Source organism: Mytilus edulis, chromosome 13 (genome assembly GCF_963676685.1).
Source record: "Mytilus edulis chromosome 13, xbMytEdul2.2, whole genome shotgun sequence".
NCBI classification, from domain to species: domain Eukaryota; kingdom Metazoa; phylum Mollusca; class Bivalvia; order Mytilida; family Mytilidae; genus Mytilus; species Mytilus edulis.
In genome coordinates, this window is record NC_092356.1 from 8,440,998 (window position 1) to 8,462,950 (window position 21,953).

Genomic DNA, 21,953 nt, shown 5'->3' on the forward strand with positions numbered 1-21,953 from the left:
AGTTTTCCTCAAATTAGATTCTTTTGGACTTTTTTCTGTGTATATTTGGGGTATAATGCTATTTAGATTAAAACTTAAAAATCTTCTGTTGCAATTACTTCAAGGTTAGGGTCAAATTTATGCTAGATTGACTGGACTATTCACTGAACATTGGAATTTTGTGGTTCATTGCTACCACTGAAACTGGTATCCTACAAATAGTATGTGGTAGTAACATAGGAACTTTTTAATATATATATAGCAGTTTTTTTCATTCATTTTGATGGCAGGCGACTATGGTGAATTAGGCTGATAATGATTTAACTATTCATGCATGCTGTTCGAACTGTTTTATGGAATGATATAAAAAGCTATTTTTATAATTGTGACTTTGATGGAGAGTTGTCTCATTGGCACTCATACCACATCTTCCTATATCTATGTCTCATCCCAAACAACTTAATTTACACAGCATTCATCCACTTGATTTTGACTTATTACGTCTAATACCATATTTATAAACAACCACAAGCACAACATATACTTTTAAAAATTATTGAAAATTGTGAGGCTAGATACATAAGATACCAGGGTACTTGAAATCTCAACAACTTATTAGATAAAATGCCCGACAGATGAATAAAAAATCCCTTTTTTTAAATTAAGGATGTTTACTCCTCTTACAAAAGAATAAGCTTTTTAAAAGACTGTTTTATAAAAAAAACTACCTTGACCAAAAGATTTAACCTGAAGCAGGACAGACAGACAAAGGATGCACAGATCAGAAAACATAGTGCCCCTCTACTATCCTAGATGGGGCATAAATAGAAGGGGTCAGCAGGCAACATTTTTATTGGCACTACGTACATGAAACTAGAGGATTCCCAATATCAGACAAAATGTCAAAAACAAGAGTATCAAACATCCTAAATCATTTATTTTCTTTAACCATTATGTTACCCTCAAAGAATAACACTGAACAATTTTAAAATAACCTATAGTTCACTTTTACAAATTTGTATAATTATTTACACTTAAAAAAAAAGTTTAACAAAACAATTAATTGTAACTCTGGAGATAAAAATACACGACTGTAGATATTTTTTTTTGTAAAACCTTGGCTTCATAAGAAAAAGGATGATGATTTATAAAATTAAATTATCTATAGCAAATGTCATGTGAGTTTACAAATAAGCTACACCGACATGATATCAACAATTAAACGATAAGAAATTATTTTGGGAACAGTCCATGAGTACCTACAAATGAGCTAACCAAACTCCTATGCTAGACTTCATAGTAACATTGACTTAATAAAAACCATTACGATAACATAACACAATCTATACCTGTTTCCATAACAACATGTAACAATATCATTTGGCACATACAAAGTTATCCCCATGTAAACAAACATAGTTTAAAATGTTTAAAATATAAACAAACAAGTAAATAAATACATAATTATCAATATTTAACTTCACTATATATGCATGCATGGTAACTAATTACCACAATATCAACATTTTTATATTTCAAATATAAATTACCACCTGGCTATATGTAATGCTTTGGTTAAAATTTATAAATCTATTTACTTTCAGACGTCCTATGAAAAAGCTAGTAAATGAATGAGAGATTCAAAGTTTCAGTTATCCTAGGTACAAGTTGCCAACCCTCAATTAAGTTATCCTGTTAAAAGTTGCCAACCCTCAATTAAGTTATCCTAGTTAAAAGTTGCCAACCCTCAGTAGGGGACTAATAAGGTTTAAAGGTTTTCACAAACAAAAACATAATATGTCACAACCTTGGTTCATTGAACCTACAAATTTAATCCCCCAGTTGTAGGTAATCTATTTTTAACTAACCCAACCTTTAATTCTGATACCTATGTGTGTGAAAAACAAGAAAAAAATATGATGATCTATTGTACTCCTGGAAAAGTATATTTAAGGATTGGCAACTGTTCTAACATTATTATATACTAAACAATGTGTCCAAAGTACACGGATGCCCCACTCACACTATCCTTTTCCATGTTCCATGGACTGGGAAATTGGGTAATAATCTAATTTGGCATTAAAATTAGAAAGATTATACTATAGGGAACATATGTACTAAGTTTCAAGTTGATTGGACTTCAATTTCATCAAAAACTACCTTGACCAAAAACTTTAACCTGAAAGGACGCACAGACGAACGAACCAATGAACGAACAGAGCCGCAGACTAGAAAACATAATGCCCCTCTACTATTGTAGGTGGGGCATAAAAATCTAAAAAATGCATCTAGGTTACAACAGCAGAACATAGACAAGCTGAGTATTACCTTTCCCAACATTTAACATTATATACAAAATATATAAACAAAGTATTGCTCCATTAAAAATTAGCACTTTATCTTCTCTCAACAAAATTATGCAGCATTAATTAAAATATTGTAAACAAAACAGGGAATAAAGTTAAAAATAGAAATGTAATCTCTAGCACCCTTGTAATATAATTCTGCACCAAAATGCAGCTAATAATTGACTAGCATAATAAGTTACTATGTGGACAGTGTACAAAGTAACACATCAAATACGTGTATTGCTCGAGTGTACACAGTAACACATCAAATATGTGTATTGCTCAGGTGTACACAGTAACACATCAAATATGTGTATTGCTCAGGTGTACACAGTAACACATCAAATATGTGTATTGCTCAGGTGTGTCTAGCACATCAAATACATGTATTGCTTTGGTGTCAAATGACTTCTCTTTAACTCTTCTTGCTGCCTTTGAAACAAATATGAAATCTGGATTCCATATCTTTATTATTTAGTTTTTTCTGTTTTGTCTTTTTCCATTATATTTCCATGACAACTGAGACAGATATATTCAAATTTGATGCCTCCAATAAGTGATGATTTTCCATTGTTAAATGAAACCATCTTTCATTTGTTTGGTAAGACAGTTATGTGTGTCCACATATTTTCCATCATGTAGTCTCGACTGTTGATTCTGTTGCAGACATAATTTTCCGCCTCTTTGCAAAATGTTCTATTCTGTCTTCCAAACTTTCTGTAAAATTAAAACATTAAAATTAAGAATGGAAAGGGGAATATGTCAAAGAGACAACCTGACTAAGAACAGACAAACATTGCAATATTTCCAGCAGAACAGTGAAAGGTATTATTTCGATAAAAACAATAATACCAAGCGCATGATTTGGTAAGGGCTATTCCAGAAAAAAATGTATGGGCACATTGTATTAATAATACATGGGTGATTGGTATCAGAGCAACTTTTCACACTATAATGCACCAAATTCTCAATTACAATTGTCTGGGTGGTGGGTGCTGACAAAAACTGCCTTCCAAACCCCCCATACATTTTTTTATGGAATAGCCCTAACCTGGAAAAAAAATATTCATTTAAATATTTATTTAATTATTTCCTTTTAGCATTTTTATAGCAATCAGTTAGGTTTGCTTGCTTGTAGATCTTATTGAGAAGCATGTTTGTATGTCTTGTGTTGGATATCATTTTTATTATTTACAAGTCATTGTTAAATCTATTGTTAAGTCTATTCAAGTTTTTGAATAATGAAGACTTTATTTTGTCGCCGTCATATTGTAAAAAAAATATAATCAAAGAGCAGAATGCTCTGAGGGATACGATTGCCATATAGTTTTCATTGACACATGTTTAGCAGTTCTGCCAACTTTTCATTAAGCAAATTCGTGAGATTTGGCCAAAATAGAAAAGATCAAAGAGGAAACAATTGATCCAAGGATTCTGCTGCAAAAAAGCACGAACATGCGTGAGTCTCACGCATTTTTGGCAGCCCTGGCCTTGATAGTCCAAATAATTATGACGTCTTGAAAGGCTATTATATTTGTTTTTTTTTACGCCTTACTTCGACGTCGAAGTAAGCTTCAAAGAAAAAAATTATGATAGCCTTCCAAGACGTCATAATTATTTGTGGTACAGCTGGATAGTATTATTTTCAAAACTAATTCAACTGCACATGCAAAGGTAATATAAATCTGAATAGTCACTCAACTTTAAAAATAGCTAATCCCGGATACAAGTGTACGAGCAATGTACTTATTGTGTTTTATTTGTGTGCTATCAATTCCAAGTTTACTTTCCACAGTCACTGAGAGAGAGAGAGAAGGTATTTCACTTCATAGTTCGAGATTACTCTGATGTCGAGCGGCTGATATGCCAGACAAGCTGGGACCGTGGGGGACTTTTATGCTAGTATACTTAAATTACAAACTTAAATAGTCCCAGTCCCATATATTATATCAAGTATTATTGGATGCCGAATTGAATTTTAAATAGGTGCCGATTTGACTAGATGCCGATTTAACCAAGTGCCGATTTGACTTTTTCTATGGGTGCCGATTTGACTTGTACCCAGTAATATCGGGACTATTCACTTCGTATCTTATCACCGTTAATTCTAGGAGGAATCCCATTTCCCAGTCCCATATATTATATCAAATATTATTGGATGCCGAATTGACTTTTAAATAGGTGCCGATTTGACTAGATGCCGATTTAACCAGGTGCCGATTTGACTTGTGATCACTTGTACCCATTCACTTCGTATCTTATCACCGTTAATTCTAGGAGGAACCCCATTTCTAACTCTTTAATTATTAATTTCCTTTGGGTCAGTGGGCATTAATCCTTCCGTACACACTCCTCTGTTTAAATTGAGATCGTTCTTAATATAATACGACGTTTATCGACATCTAACGAGTTAATTTTTCTTGACGGGAAATACTTCTGAAAGGGAGACAACTCGAAACGATAATATGGAAGACTCCATTTTGGCTAAAGGGGTGTTATAGGTAAAACTTCATTGATTTTAATTTAAATGATGCATATGATTTTAAATTATGCAACAACAATATTAAACCCTCAATAGCAGGCAGACATAGAAAGAATCCAATGAGTTTCAAATTAATTAATAAGCGGGGAATCCAGAACAACCACTCAATCTGATATCCCTTGAAATCAAGAAAACTATACGCATGCGCATTAATACATAAACAAACCCGCGACTTGCGATTTGGAACAAGAACGTTTATTTAATATATGATATGATGAATGAGTCTCAATTTCTTTATGAGAGTACAGTATCAGTTTCATAACGGTAAAATATAGAAAACTCCACTTCAGTTCTTATATGACAGAAATAGAATTATCGGAATTCAAAGAACTTTCGCATTTATCAAAACTGGGGACTTCCCTCTGACGTGTTTCTAAATTTATAAAAACACTAAATATAAATACTGCTTAATTCTGAATTTCCGTGTTGTTAAAAACACGCATGTAAGTCAAGGGAAAAATCAAACATGAAGATTATGAGAAGAACATTACAGGAAAGTTGTTTATGTTCAATCCTTTTGCTTGTTTTTACCTTTTAAAGCAAGACAATCATAAGAATCTGAGATGTTGCTGAATGTTTAGAATAAAACGGTTGACGTGAGGGAATGAGCCCTGAGTCAACGGTAAAAGTCTACAGATTGCTTAAAAGCAATCGTATCCCAAAAATATTGAAGTCCTGAAAATGCAAAGTTAGATGAACTATTCATTTTTTCTATCTAATGATTGTTTTCAATAATTAAAACTACTTCACAACCATATTTAAAGAAGATTACAACCCTAGAATTTCCGTTTATATGTATTTAAAGGGGTATTCCAATCATAAAAAGTTTGGCCACATTTTTTCAATGTTTTCCATTATAACTGGCCACTATAGTGTAGGACATTCGAATGACCCGAAATTTTTTTTTTGCACAAATGTAAAAATTACTTCACAGTGTTTAACTATCCACACTCGTATGAAAAATATTTTGACGGCTTCTTAGATGTATCCGTGTATGAGTTCTTTTCATAATTCCCTTTTGCCCTTGTTTGGTTAAGTGGGTCAGACGAGGTTTTACTGTCAATGACTGTCGCTAGCCTATATAAAACACAAATAGTTTAGCGACCATCATTGTCAGTAAAACTATTTTACCCACTATTAACAAGCACATTGTCACGATGCGTTTGTATAAGCCATATTAATATTTTAATGCACTTGCACATTTTAACGATGTGACCAGAGGATTTCCGAAAATGGGTGTTCCAAAGTTGGGGTGGTTTATTATAGGAGTAAAAAACGATTTTGAAAATGATAATACACTCGCCCAATGATTTATTTTTGGGCCAGTTACTATCCATCTTTTGACAATTTCTAATCGCCTAATCAAGGTTCTGGTCGCATTTGGCGACCAGGCGACTGGCTGTGTCCAACACTGCACTATCAATCCTTCATGAACCTACTTGCTGGGAATTCTAGAACCAACATTAATACTTCATAAATGTACTTATTGGGATTCTAGGGCCATTACTGCTCTGACATTCAGCAACCTTTGATTTATATGATACTTATACTTGTCATTTATTAAATATGCTTGTCTATAAAATGAACGACTTACATCTTATAAATTACAGTTGCAATGCAACCACCAAAAATAATCAATATAAAATGGAAAGACTCTTCAATTCATAAAATATTGATTTTGTTCTGATTATTAACCTAAAAAGGTGTAATAATTAATAAATGTAACATGACTTGTTTTTCAAAGAAAGGTCTTTTTTTATCAAAATGTTTTCGAAATTTATAAATAAACAGTAGCTATTGCTTACAATACTACCTAATTTATTAAAGAAATTTGTAACACCATCTAACTCACAATAAAATAATGAATGTTCTGTATCATTTAGACTCTTTTTATTGAAATCACGAATGACAATGTTTAAGGGGATATAATTAAACATCATCAGGAATTGTATTAAAATTAGATAGAGTTATCTCCCCTTGATCCAATAACAAAATTATATGCTTTTCAAATTGCTAACCCTTTCCACTGTGTTGAAAATTGTATCCATAGCTTATTTCCCCTTGATCCAATAACAAAATTATAGGCTTTTCAAATTGCTAACCCTTTCCACTGTGTTGAAAATTGTATCCATAGCTTATTTCCCCTTGATCCAATAACAAAATTATAGGCTTTTCAAATTGCTAACCCTTTCCACTGTGTTGAAAATTGTATCCATAGCTTATTTCCCCTTGATCCAATAACAAAATTATAGGCTTTTCAAATTGCTAACCCTTTCCACTGTGTTGAAAATTGTATCCATAGCTTATCTCCCCTTGATCCAATAACAAAATTATAGGCTTTTCAAATTGCTAACCCTTTCCACTGTGTTGAAAATTGTATCCATAGCTTATTTTTCCTTGAACCAATAACAAAATTATATGCTTATCAAATTACTAAACCCTTTTCACTGCATCTGATATTGTATCCATAGCTTATCTTTTTATTTTACGACTTTCCAACAGTCCATTTTCATTTAAAGCATAAACAGTTGACACAGAAATATGTCTCGCCTATATGCAAATTTGATAGCAAAAAGCAAATGTAGAAGTAGCTTTGTTATGTGTAATATCCATTGTGATTGTTTGTGCATACCAAATATTGATTAACCGTCAGTTGTTCAGATCAAACTAACATAATCGCAAACCTTGACATGTTAACTTTGCATATTTTCAAGATCAATAGACCATGCCTGAGGGGGCAGGGGGAAATACTCTCCATGATAATTAGATGTACCAATACTACTTCAACTGTTTACCAAATATCATAGGCATACCATGAGTGGCAATGGAAACAGCAGGCCTATGTCTCCTTTTTTCAACCTTGACTAGAGGAGACATATAAATGATAGTGTTAACAAAAATCAGTTTGTCTACTCTTTCAAATTAAAATTCTTATCACAAATACCCATGAATATGTTCTACTTATTATTTTTTTTAACTTGTAATGAACATCCGAATGTGTGTCCCTAATGTAGCAGTAATAACAACAACTTTGAAGCATCTCAGTTTGAGAGGGAAATTCTTTTTTACATTTGACAATATTGGTTAATAGAGTATGAAGTATCAAGTATCTTACCACATTTCTGTCTGTCTAATAATGGTTTATAAACTTTGACCTTTCCAGGTACTATCCAATCAGATTGGGAATACAGTGGAGGACTAAGGTCAACCCAAGGGGCAATATCACTATCTGCAAATGGAAAAAAACAATTAAAATACAAATTACTGTAAATTCAGAAATTATTAAACTAGAGGCTCTAAAGAGCCTGTGTCGCTCACCTTGGTCTATGTGAATATTAAACAAAGGACGCAGATGGATTCATGACAAAATTGTGTTTTGGTGATGGTGATGTGTTTGTAAATCTTACTTTACTGAACATTCTTGCTGCTTACAATTATCTCTATCTATAATGAACTTGGCCCAGTAGTTTCAGAGGAGAAGATTTTTGAAAAAGATAACTAAGATTTACGAAAAATGGTTCAAAATTGACTATAAAGGGCAATAACTCCTAAAGGGGTCAACTGACCATTTCAGTCATGCTGACTTATATGTAAATCTTACTTTTCTGAACATTATTGCTGTTTACAGTTTATCTCTATCTATAATAATATTCAAGATAATAACCAAAAACAGCAAAATTTCCTTAAAAAAAACAAATTCAGGGGCAGCAACCCAACAACAGGTCGTCCGATTCATCTGAAAATTTCAGGGCAGATAGATCTTGACCTGATAATCAATTTTACTACATGTCAGATTTGCTCTAAACAAATGCTTTGGTTTTTGAGTTATAAGCCAAAAACTGAATTTTACCCCTATGTTCTATTTTTAGCCGTGGCGGCCATCTTGGTTGGTTGACCGGGTCATGCCACACATTTTTTAAACTAGATACCCCAATGATGATCGTGGCCAAGTTTGGTTTAATTTGGCCCAGTGGTTTCAGAGGAGAAGATTTTTGTAATAGATTACTAAGATTTACAAAAAATGGTTAAAAATTGACTATAAAGGGCAATAACTCCTAAAGGGGTCAACTGACCATTTCAGTCATGTTGACTTATTTGTAAATCTTACTTTGCTGAACATTATTGCTGTTTACAGTTTATCTCTATCTATAATAATATTCAAGATAAATAACCAAAAACAGCAAAATTTCCTTAAAATTACCAATTCAGGGGCAGCAACCCAACAACAGGTTATCCGATTCATCTGTAAATTTCAGGGCAGATAGATCTTGACCTGATAATCAATTTTACTATATGTCAGATTTGCTCTAAATGCTTTGGTTTTTGAGTTATAAGGCAAAAACTGAATTTTACCCCTATGTTCTATTTTTAGCTGTGGCGGCCATCTTGGTTGGTTGGCCGGGTCACGCCACACATTTTTTAAACTAGATACCCCAATTGTGATTGTGGCCAAGTATGGTTTAATTTGGACCAGTAGTTTCAGAGAAGAAGATTTTTGTAAAAGATTACTAAGATTTACGAAAAATGGTTAAAAATTGACTATAAAGGGCAATAACTCCTAAAGGGGTCAACTGACCATTTTGGTCATGTTGACTTATTTGTAAATCTTACTTTGCTGAACATTATTGCTGTTTACAGTTTATCTCTATCTATAATAATATTCAAGATAATAACCAAAAACAGCAATATTTCCTTAAAATTACCAATTCAGGGGCAGCAACCCAACAACGGGTTGTCCGATTCATCTGAAAATTGCAGGGCAGATTGATCTTGACCTGATAAACAATTTTACCCCATGTCAGATTTGCTCTAAATGCTTTGATTTTTGAGTTATAAGCCAAAAACTGCATTTTACCCCTATGTTCTATTTTTAGCCATGGTGGCCATCTTGGTTGGTTGGCCGGGTCACGCCACACATTTTTTAAACTAGATACCCCAATGATGATTGTGGCCAAGTTTGGTTTAATTTGGCCCAGTAGTTTCAGAGGAGAAGATTTTTGTAAAAGTTAACGACGACGGACGACGACGACGGACGACGGACGCCGGACGCAAAGTGATGGGAAAAGCTCACTTGGCCCTTCGGGCCAGGTGAGCTAAAAATGTGACAGGGTTATCATCACAATAATTAAAATAGATCACAAGAGTGCACACACTGAAATGTCTCGCCTTCTTTACTAATCATTGATATTATGTTGATAGTCCTAAATATAAAGCTTTATTACAACAGTCACATAAACCTAACATTAATCAAGATAGCTAAACAAAGACCAATGAACCATGAAAATGAGGTCAAGGTCAAATGAACCATGCTTCCATACAACAAATATAGTTGACCTATTACTTATAGTTTAAGAAAAATAGACCAAAACACAAAAACTTAACACTGTGCAATGACCCGTGCTATTGAGGTCATGGTCAAATAAAACCTGCGGGACTGACATATAGATCATAATATATTTCCATACACCAAATATAGTTGACTTTTGGCATATAATATTAGATAAAAAGATCAAAACTTAAAAACTTAACTTTGACCACTGAACCATGAAAATGAGGTCAAGGTCAGATGACATCTGCCCGCTAGACATGTACACCTTACAATCATTCCATACAACAAATATAGTAGACCTATTGCATAAAGTATGAGAAAAACAGACCAAAACACAAAAACTTAACTATAACCACTGAACCATGCAAATGAGGTCAAGGTCAGATGACACCTGCCAGTTGGACATGTACACCTTCCAGTCCTTCCATACACCAAATATTATAGCCCTATTGCTTATAGTATCTGAGATATGGACTTGACCACCAAAACTTAACCTTGTTCACTGATCCATGAAATGAGGTTGAGGTCAAGTGAAAACTGTCTGACAGACATGAGGACCTTGCAAGGTACAAACATATCAAATATAGTTATCCTATTACTTATAATAAGAGAGAATTCAACATTACAAAAATTCTGAACTTTTTTTTCAAGTGGTCACTGAACCATGAAAATGAGGTCAAGGACATTGGACATGTGACCGTCGGAAACTTCGTAACATGAGGCATCTATATACAAAGTATGAAGCATCCAAGTCTTTCACCTTCTAAAATATAAACCTTTTAAGAAGTTAGCTAACGCCGCCGCCGGATCACTATCCCTATGTCGAGCTTTCTGCAATAAAAGTTGCAGGCTCGACAAAAAAGCATCTTTCATTGCTGTTTGAATGTTTCAATATCAATCAAAGTTAAATGTACAAGTAAATGTGCATTTGCATAAGGTTGGTTTCTATCCAATGTGGCTCAGGTCATATCTTTATGTTGACCAATGAAGAACCGTGAACACTAACTTCCTCATCAACATAAATCAAGTAAACGGGAAACTGCTTCATCATCAACTTGAAACAGATGACAACATTTTTTGACTTGAATAACACAAGTTTATTAACCTATTTGACAGCTGAATGAGTTTGTTACCTGTTTCTACTTTGGCAGTGTCCATCGCTTCTAGCATTCTTTTTAACATTGCGGTTCTGTAAGATAAATCTATATATTATACATAACAGTTAAAGTCATAATAAACGAGTGACCAGTGAAAAATAATGTTATTCCGATTCTTGAACCAATGCATACAAACATCATAAACTTAAGTCTTTTGTGCACGATTTTATCTTTTTTTTCTCGCATAAATTGCGTATAATCGTCAATTTTTTTTTCAATCGGTCAGTGTTGTTGTAAAAATATGGCAGGTATTTAAAGTTCGTGTTTTGAAGCCGAAGTTTAACGATTGTCACCTGTTTAACAACAAAAAAGCATGGGTATTGAGCACGTGTTTAACATGTACAATCAGATAATAGTTTATTTTAAGGACATCCATTCATATTGCGATCTCCGGATTTTTACGAGATGGGTCACACTGAGGTCACTTTGCATACGGAAAATATGTAAACTTCTTCTAAATATGAAATTAAAGAATTTTCTTCCGAAAAAAGTATATGTACATAAGTTTTATAATGAAAACTATCCATTGAGTTATAAAAACATATGCATTATTTTTTTTTAATTTGAGGTTTCTTATGACTTTAACAATGAAAATTCATGTTCTGTTTTGAAAGATTATGGGTTCAGTCCTAAGAATGAATAAATTCATGTTTGATCTTAAAATGTTAAATTCTTGTTCTAAACCTTCTTATTTCTACATTTTATATTTCATTCTCAACAATAAAAACAATTCATATTTTACTCAAAGCAGTTCTTCAAATAGATTCACCTTGCATCTTTAATAAACAAAAAGTATACAGATCATTTGACCATCATAAGAAACAACTATATTAAGTTTCATGAAATTTGGATAAGTCGTTCTCAAGTTACGGTGCGACATGTTTACGCCGGACAGACGGACAGACAGACAGACGGACGGACACCGGACATTTGTATACCATATACGTCCCGTCAAAATTTTGACGGGCGTATAAAAACTGCTTATAAATGAATAACAACTCTATCTTAGAAGAATAACATTGATGGATGATTTTTGTGCTTCTTAATTCAATATTTGTTTATTTTTGTTCTAGTATCCCGTATTTTGACAATTTAACCTATTATGTCTGTTTTGTTCAAGCGAGATTGTAAATATAATGAAATTTGATGGGACTGTCATAATAGTGAGAGGTTAAGCACAATAACCAAGGTTTAATCCACCATTTTCTACATTTGAAAATGCTGGTACCAAGTCAGGAATATGACCGTTGTTGTCCATTGGTTTGATGTGTTTTATCATTTGATTTTGCCATTTGATTAGGGACTTTCCGTTTTTTTATTATTCCTCAGAGTTCAGTATTTATGTGATTTTATTTTTTAGTAATTATACAAACATGAATAGCTGTACAAACCTGACAGCATGCTGTGCCCACATTTGTTGTAGGTGTCTTATATTCTCTTCATGCCAGTCTGAAATAAAGTCAATTATTTAAAAAGTTTAGCAACAAAGTTTGGATTTTGTTTTATAGGTGCAAAATTCACATTTTTTTCAATTTTGTTGATGTATTGTGAAAATAGAAATACAAACAATGAAATGTATGCTTGTATTTACCCAACTTAGGACAGGTGCATTTTTAGAGAGTCAGAAGCCCGTTGTTCAGTGGTTATCATTTATTGGTGTGGTTCGTATATGTTTCTCATCTCTCTTTTTATAAAGATTAGATTGTTAGTTTTCCTGTTTGAATTATTTAACTCTAGTCATTTTGGGCCCTTTATAGCTAGCTGATCGGTGTAAGCCAAGGCTCTGTGTTAAGCTGTACATTTACCTATTATGGTTTACTTTTACTAATTGTGACTTGGATTGAGAGTTGTCTCATTGGCACTCATACAACATCTTATTTATTATGAAATATGTCCATATGCCCCAGTTGCATTATCCTATGTCCCTGTTCAGTGAAATGTGAAATCTAGGCTAAAACCAAACAATGAATTCATGTTGATGTGACCAAACTTTTTAGTAAGCTACTTATATAAAAAAAAAATCAACCTGAAAATTCTCACTATCACATCCTATGTTCATCAGATGTAAAAAAAGAACAAAAAAAGAACTCTCTGTATACACATGTAAGTGAAAGTGTATGGTTTATTGGTAAGTGAAAGTGAATGGTTTATTGGTAAGTGAAAGTGAATAGTTTCTTGGTAAGTGAAAGAGTTTCAGTTATCTCAAATTCTCTATACAAGAAATATATCCAAGACTAACAATATCTAAACAATACTTTACCAGCTTCATAGATCCATTCAATATCATCAGAGAATTCACAATCAAAGAGATTTAACGGGAGTTCTGATGCCATTGTGTACTGAGGTTTCCTGGGATGTTTATCTATGTCTAGTAATTCATCTATAATCTACAAAAGAAAATAACATTAGGTCTACTATAAAGTTTAGAGTGCGAATGGAGAATATGTCAAAGAGACAACAACCCGACCAAAGAGCAGATAACAGCCAAAGGCCACCAATGGGTCTTCAATGCAGCGAGAAATTACTATACATGTATGTCAAAGAATATATCACAATTTTTACACATCACAATATTTTAAAGCACCAGAGGCTTGTAACAATGCGGAGAAAAGGGAATTAAAATTATGGAGATTTAAATCAACCAATTACAATTTCTGACAAAGTTTGTGATGCATAATATTTACTTAATAAATACTGGATTCATTTATTTTCGTGGGTATCAATTTTTGTTGATTAAGGAAAACTTCCATGTTCAGGGATATTTTATTTCCAGGTTTTGTTGACATACAAACCTATTGAGAAAAATTTATTCGTTGAACATTATCTTTCGTGGTTCACCTGTACCCATGAAATTAACGAAATTTGGTATCCAACAATCAATAATGAAACCACACTAGTGCAGAAATACAGAGAAGTCAGATTGACTCTCACCAAAAAGGTATGTTATATGGATATAGAGTTGTGATGACAAGAACAGGATAGACGGACAGACTGATAGGTAAAAAATATTATACCCTACGTACTTTGTTCCATATAAACAAGCTTTTTTGCAGGTCTTGTCATGTCATGATAAGATTTCTCATTTAATTCCATAGTTCACAAACCTCTATCAATGAGATAAGGATTACAAAGCCTGATATAAATTAACTTTTTTTCTGGCATAAAAAGAAAATTTGTTGTGTTTCATTAACTGTCAATGGATTACAAATAATTGTTCGGATTTGGGACAAATTAAATGTACAAGTTACCTGTGGTTTTTCATTTCCCTGTCCAACCAGGAACAGGACTGTGACAATACACCTGATCTGGTGCCAAAGGAATGCTAAGCCTGTAATTGTTAGCTCACACATTTGGTACTCACTATCACTACAATACAATGGAGGACACAGTTAAAAGACTTGGAAAAATAACACTATAAAATATTTAATGTTCTATATTTTCTATCCTATTTAATGTTCTATATTTTCTATCCTATATTAAGAATTCCATTTTTTTATTGGATATTAAGAAATTGTTAAATATAAAGGTAAAAACAACTGGTTGAAAAGTAACGTACATTGGTCCATCTTTGAAGCTTTGTCTCCTCTTCAAGCAGTGGTTTGAATTGACCCTTTGACCTTAATTGATGCATAATTATGAATTATGAAATTAACATGTAAAAACTTTGGAATTTGGGTTAACTTTGCTTTTCTCAATCATCAGATTGAAGTGAAATAAAAAAACCAGACTTTTAATAATATAATTACCGTTCATCAAGGACAGCAATGTCGGCTTTGACAATTCTTCTCATAAAGTTCACAACCCCATTGCCAACATCCATCTTACAGAAATTCCTGAAGTCATGTTCACCAACCAGTTTGTCAGCTGCTTCAGACATTATCTGTTAAACAATTGGTTTATTCAGTTTACTTTTCTGGATAACACTGTGGATAAACTTATTTTCATGGGTACCAATGTTCGTGGTTTGAGGAAATCTTACATATTCGTCGCTATTTAATTTTGTGGTTTTGGCAAAGTCTGAATACATTCATGTAGAAAACTTGTAATTTGTTGAACATTTAAATTCATGGTTCTCCTGTACCACGAAAATTGGTATCCAACGAATAATAATGAATCCACAGTAACATGACAAAACAATTCTTAATATTTATGTGATTAATATCTTTGGTAAAAACATAATTTAAAGATTTTCTTACCAAAAACTTATAAAACGACAAAAGAAAAGACAAGTTCAGAAAAAAAAACTGAAGTAGATTCGTGGTAGTGTGTTTCCTTTCAGTGTGAGAGGTCTTGGGTTTCAAACCATGGCTGCTTCTCAGCTAAACACACCACATTCAGGAATAAGAGCAATGACTGGTCAACTCTTAGGTCAGAATAATGTGTCCAGGTAGCAAGGACTGGTCAACTCTTAGGTCAGAATAATGTGTCCAGGTAGCAAGGACTGGTCAACTCTTAGGTCAGAATAATGTGTCCAGGTAGCAAGGACTGGTCAACTCTTAGGTCAGAATAATGTGTCCAGGTAGCAAGGACTGGTCAACTCTTAGGTCAGAATAATGTGTCCAGGTAGCAAGGACTGGTCAACTCTTAGGTCAGAATAATGTGTCCAGGTAGCAAGGACTGGTCAACTCTTAGGTCATAATAGTGTGTCCAGGTAGCAATGACTGGTCAACTCTTAGGTCAGAATAATGTGTCCAGGTAGCAATGACTGGTCAACTCTTAGGTCAGAATAATGTAGAGTGAAATGTCTTTCAGCAGACAACTTACTTGTGAAAGAGCATTTTACAAGTCAATTCAGCTGAAGGTCTAGTATAAAGCAGGGTTCATATTCAAATTGCTCTCACATGTTCTCTTCCTGAATATGCATTTAATATGCCACTGGATGTTAAACATCCAATCTATCCATCAGAACACAATTTAAGGTGGTACCCAACACCTTCACTAAAATTGATTAAGCTCATTTAATTTTCATAAAATTTTGACAAAGTATTTACTTTGACCCTTTGACAAAACTACAAAAATTTCGAAAAATTTGAACCAACCATTTTATCAGAACAAGAGTGCACACGCTGAAATGTCTCGCCTTCTATACTAATCATTGATATTATGTTGATAGTCCTAAGTATAAAGCTAAGCTTTAATACAACTGTCACATAAACTTAACATTAACCAAGTCCAAGATAACTAAACAAAGACCAATGAACCTTGAAAATGAGGTCAAGGTCAGATGAACCATGCCAGGCAGACATGTACAGCTAACAATGCTTCTATACAACATATATAGTTGCCTATTACTTATAGATTAAGAAAAATAGACCAAAACACAAAAACTTAACACTGTGCAATGAACCGTGAAAATGAGGTCACGGTCAAATAAAACCTGCGCGACTGACATAAAGATCATAAAATATTTCCATTCACCAAATATAGATGACCTATGGCATATAGTATTAGATAAAAAGACCAAAACTCAAAAACTTAACTTCCACCACTGAACCATGAAAATGAGGTCAAGGTCACATGACATCTGCCCGCTAGATAGGTACACCTTACAATCATTCCATACAACAAATATAGTAGACCTATTGCATATAGTATGAGAAAAACAGACCAAAACACAAAAATTTAACTATAACCACTGAACCATGAAAATGAGGTCAAGGTCAGATGACACCTGCCAGTTGGACATGTACACCTTACAGTCCTTCCATACACCGAATATACTAGCCCTATTGCTTGTAGTATCTGAGATATGGACTTGACCACCAAAACTTAACCTTGTTCACTGATCCATGAAAGGAGGTCGAGGTCAAGTGAAAACTGTCTGACAGACATGAGGACCTTTCAAGGTACGCACATATCAAATATAGTTATCCTATTACTTATAATAAGAGAGAATTCAACATTACAAAAAATCTGAACTTTTTTTCAAGTGGTCACTGAACCATGAAAATGAGGTCAAGGACATTGGACATGTGACTGACGGAAACTTCGTAACATGAGGCATCTATATACAAAGTATGAAGCATCAAGGTCTTCCACCTTCTAAAATATAAAGCTTTTAAGAAGTTAGCTTACACCGCCGCCGCCGGATCACTATCCCTATGTCGAGCTTTCTGCAACAAAAGTTGCAGGCTCGACAAAAATTACACTGGTTATATAGCAGTTTGACAAACACTTATTTTGATCACTGAGAAGCTTAATATTCCCTGAACAACACAACGTAATTAAAACGTTTAGCTGATTTTAACAGAGTTATCTCCCTGTTGTTAGGTACCACCTTAAAACAGATTTTTTTTTAACAAAAGTAATGTTCTTTTAGGAGCCAGTTGAAGTTCAAAGACAGTAAGTTGTAGAATTTTCTCAGTGTTTTCTGCATTTTGGATGTGGTCTTTGACACATTCCCTGTTTCCATTCTCTATTCTATGAAAGTGTAAGAAATGGTTGACACATTTGGTCAAATAAAAACAATAATGTGGTATAACATTCCTTATCTGTTTACTTAAGTGTTTTTTCCCCCACAACTTTAGACTTTACTTTGAATAAAGTAATAAATTCTAACTTGTGTAAAATGAATGAACATTACAGTCCTGTTTAGAATGTAGCAGTGTGTAGATCTTACCTGAAGATTCAAGTTGCCCTTTGGAAAAAAATATTTATATGTTCTCTTTTTACAATCAAATCTGTAAATAAAACATATATACTTTTAATTTTATTTTAGCATTTATATATACTTTTACATTTCATGAAAAACAATCCTTTATATACAAATTCTTATTGAAAAATGCAAATTATGAAGAGCTATTTAAAAATCTTAGACGTAAAAACATAAACTGCTTGTATAGAGAACCTTCAGTTTCTGTTTCACCTAAGCAATATGTGAAAATTAGTTAACTTAAATATGATCCGCTACAAGAAAATTGGCTAATAAGATATTTCTGCAGGGACACAACGATGGCTGTATTATTTATACATATAAATATTTCTGTTATCATTGCTGTCTCATTGATAGTTATAACATTAGCTTTAGGATTCAATGTTATGATTTGCTGTCAATTTTTTGATAATGCTCTCTTCCAATGTTATCCTATTTGCTGAAAATTACTTTCAAAAGTTTCAAACTTAGCAAAAATGCAAATATTTCCTAAACAATTCTATGATAACAGATGCAGAACTTCAACATGTGTGTAATCTTTCTGTGAAGTTTGAGGAATTGGAGATAATTGTAGGAGGAGTTTATTGAACAAATTAACAAGAATGTGTCAATAGTACATGGATGCCCCACTAGCAATTTGGGCATAAATGAATTATTTGTAGGACAGGAGGTAGTAAATGGTTTGATAACAATATTAACCTAGCACTAAAGTCTGTGTTGACTGGAGTCCAGGCCAATACTCTGATCTCTTGAGGTAGTACTTTATTGAAAATGTGTACATATTTAAGGACAGGAGGTAGTAAATGGTTTGATAACAATATTAACCTAGCACTAAAGTCTGTGTTGACTGGAGTCCAGGCCAAAACTCTGATCTCTTGAGGTAGAACTTTATTGAGAATGTGAACATATTTAATCTCAATGGTTTTGTCTCCTGGTCGGTCATTAGCTGTACCATCTTCTCTGACTTTAACTCCTGGTCCCTCCAATAAATTGGTCCTTAGATCTATTGATATCACCTATAAAAAAGAATTTCAGGATTAACTCAATTGAACATTCAAATCAGTATATATTTGTCTTTAAAAACGAGGACAACATATATATATATAAAATAAATACTCTTCAACATCTGTGTTTAGTGGTATTAATAGATAGTAACCTGTTCAAGATGGCATAATGGAACATACTGTAAAATATTTACAGCTAAATAATAGTGGCTAGAATTGAACCTTGATAAGCTGAAGTGACTCGAAAAAAGCCTTTACTCATCCAGAGTTTGTCAACCCAAATAAATTGTCCTATTCATACATTATTTCCCACCATGGCCACAGACCACAATTAATTCCTCTATCAGTTCTTTATAACCTTTTGCATCATTAAAAAAATTGTACCATGCACTTTTGTCCAATTTTTTGTGTGTGTAATGTATTGTCCTAGTCCAAATATATATCCAAAATTCAGAAAGATTGAAGCAATCACTTTTACAAATTTAGCCAATACACATCCATACCCCTATTGACAAGTCAAGAGATGTTCCGAAAACTGTAAATATCACCTTTTTGCACTTGACCTAATCACTCATTCCATATCAAAATCAGTTAAAATACAACCTCCAAAAATTTATTTGACCTCTCTTCTTTCATTTCCACCCAAAAAGATTTAAGGAATGAGTGAGGAAAGGAAAGAAAAAAAATTAAGGAAAAATACACTCTAATTAAAAGGAACTATATTCGTGGACAACGAAAAGCGGGGTCATTAATTGTGGTCTTGGGCCTATTAGGGGCCTAAAACTTGACCAATTCTAATAAAACTTGGCATGATTCAAGCTTAGTATATTATAAAACAGGTTACAAAGTTTCAAAGCCATATGATACCAAATAAAAAAAATGTGGCATTTTTTATATCTGAATTTTGGGTGCTGAATTGTGGCGTTGAATTAGAACAATTAAAACTATCAAATTTGAGCTTCTAAAAACCAAAAGATACCAAAACTAACACTTTTTAATGTCTCTATGTATAAGTTAACATCTATTTAAAGCAACAGAAAGCATATTTCATGTATCAGACTTATGCAAAATGGCCAGAAGTTAATTTTATATGAGCCTGTGCCAAAAAATAGAGGTTTTCAATTAGGGTGAGGCCTTATATCAAATGTAATATTTTTCACTTACCACAATTTTCTGAAGTTGTTAAGTTATCAAACAAACTTTAACAGGTTATAAATGTACTTTTGATGGAAATATAAGTTTTAAATAGCATAACGCATGTGGATAAAATGGTCTTTAGCAATGTTATGCTTAAAAAAACAGATTGCCAGTTTAGGCCGTTCCCCACATTTGCATATTTAAAAGCATATAAATGATATGGGAGATGGAGATATACTTCTTTTTGCTAAAATCTGTGCTCAGATATGATAAAACATGGAGCCTGGATGTAACAAGACTGTCACTTTCAACTATATATGCAGACAGTATGGTCTGATGCAAAGTTTATTAACTTTACTGTTTAAAAACTGAATGAAATGTCAGCCTCAAAAGGCCAATATTTAAACCACTAGCTATCCAACAGAAGAAAGTAAAGGTAGTCTGTGAAACAGAAATGGTTAAGCAACCAGTAATAAGTGTTTTGATGTAGGTTCAGTGCAATCTGTTTTGGAATACAACTTTTAAGTGCATAGAACTTCACATTTCACCTGCTGCGTATACTGACCGTTAGACTTAGACTATTAAAACAGCACATTTTGCACTCTTTTTATGTTTTTATCTACTTTTTTTTGTGTTCAGAGTTCACAAATAAGTTAAACAACTGAAATAAATACCACAAACACAAATAGATATCAGAAAAAAACTGTCAGAGAGAAATTAAGCATGCTGTTTTTGAAAAAATAGTGAAAAAAGTGAAAAAGCTACATTTTAGGCATTTAACCTGAAAAGTGACTTTTTCACAAAATTTCTATCAAATGAAAGTGAAAATCATTTCTTCTCATATAGTTTGACAAATCAATACCAATAGATCATTCAGAAAAGATGCCAAAGTAAAAATTCTAAATTTGCTGAAATGCACCTCTTAGGCCACAGACCACAATTAATTCCTCTATCAGTTCTTTATAACCTTTTGCATCATTAAAAAAATTGTACCATGCACTTTTGTCCAATTTTTTGTGTGTGTAATGTATTGTCCTAGTCCAAATATATATCCAAAATTCAGAAAGATTGAAGCAATCACTTTTACAAATTTAGCCAATACACATCCATACCCCTATTGACAAGTCAAGAGATGTTCCGAAAACTGTAAATATCACCTTTTTGCACTTGACCTAATCACTCATTCCATATCAAAATCAGTTAAAATACAACCTCCAAAAATTTATTTGACCTCTCTTCTTTCATTTCCACCCAAAAAGATTTAAGGAATGAGTGAGGAAAGGAAAGAAAAAAAATTAAGGAAAAATACACTCTAATTAAAAGGAACTATATTCGTGGACAACGAAAAGCGGGGTCATTAATTGTGGTCTTGGGCAGTATTCCAACCTTTTTTTCCAATGGTCTCATCCTGATTGTCTCCCCTTGTTGTCTCAATGTCTGTTTTCCAATGGTCTCCCCTGATTGTCTCAATGTCAATATTAATTTCCTGTATTTTGCAGTGGTAATATGGGTAATTCTTTGAAAGCATTTAAAGGAGATTTCTATATAGATATTGTGTTCTTAAAAGGAAATATTATGCAATGAAATTTGTATTTCTGATTACCAAATGTATGAACTGTTATTCTCATCAATAATATTTGATTTGATTTTTGATGGTGTTTTACCGCCTCTTTTAAGCACCGCATTAAGGCTATTGCATGGTGGCAAGTTTTATTGGTGCAAGAAGCTGGAGTGCCAAGAGAAAACCAAAAACCTTTGATAGGAAAACTGACAAGATTGGTGTTGAGTGTACCCTCAAGAGTGGG

The 21,953-nt window shown here is 33.1% G+C and overlaps 1 protein-coding gene across 1 annotated transcript in view; it reads right to left on the bottom strand.

Moving 5' to 3' along the window:
• Positions 1-1,101: 1,101 nt before the first annotated feature.
• LOC139501888 (uncharacterized) overlaps positions 1,102-21,953 on the bottom strand; it is a 40,099-nt gene continuing 19,247 nt past the window's right edge. The window contains exons 7-15 of the mRNA XM_071291126.1: positions 18,833-19,023; positions 17,975-18,035; positions 15,102-15,235; positions 14,604-14,721; positions 13,616-13,742; positions 12,747-12,804; positions 11,332-11,387; positions 7,985-8,098; positions 1,102-3,044 (exon numbers count right to left, since the gene is read on the bottom strand). Of these exons, the coding sequence (XP_071147227.1) occupies positions 2,962-3,044; positions 7,985-8,098; positions 11,332-11,387; positions 12,747-12,804; positions 13,616-13,742; positions 14,604-14,721; positions 15,102-15,235; positions 17,975-18,035; positions 18,833-19,023 (942 nt within the window). The 3' untranslated portion in view covers positions 1,102-2,961. The remainder of the gene's footprint in view (positions 3,045-7,984; positions 8,099-11,331; positions 11,388-12,746; positions 12,805-13,615; positions 13,743-14,603; positions 14,722-15,101; positions 15,236-17,974; positions 18,036-18,832; positions 19,024-21,953) is intronic.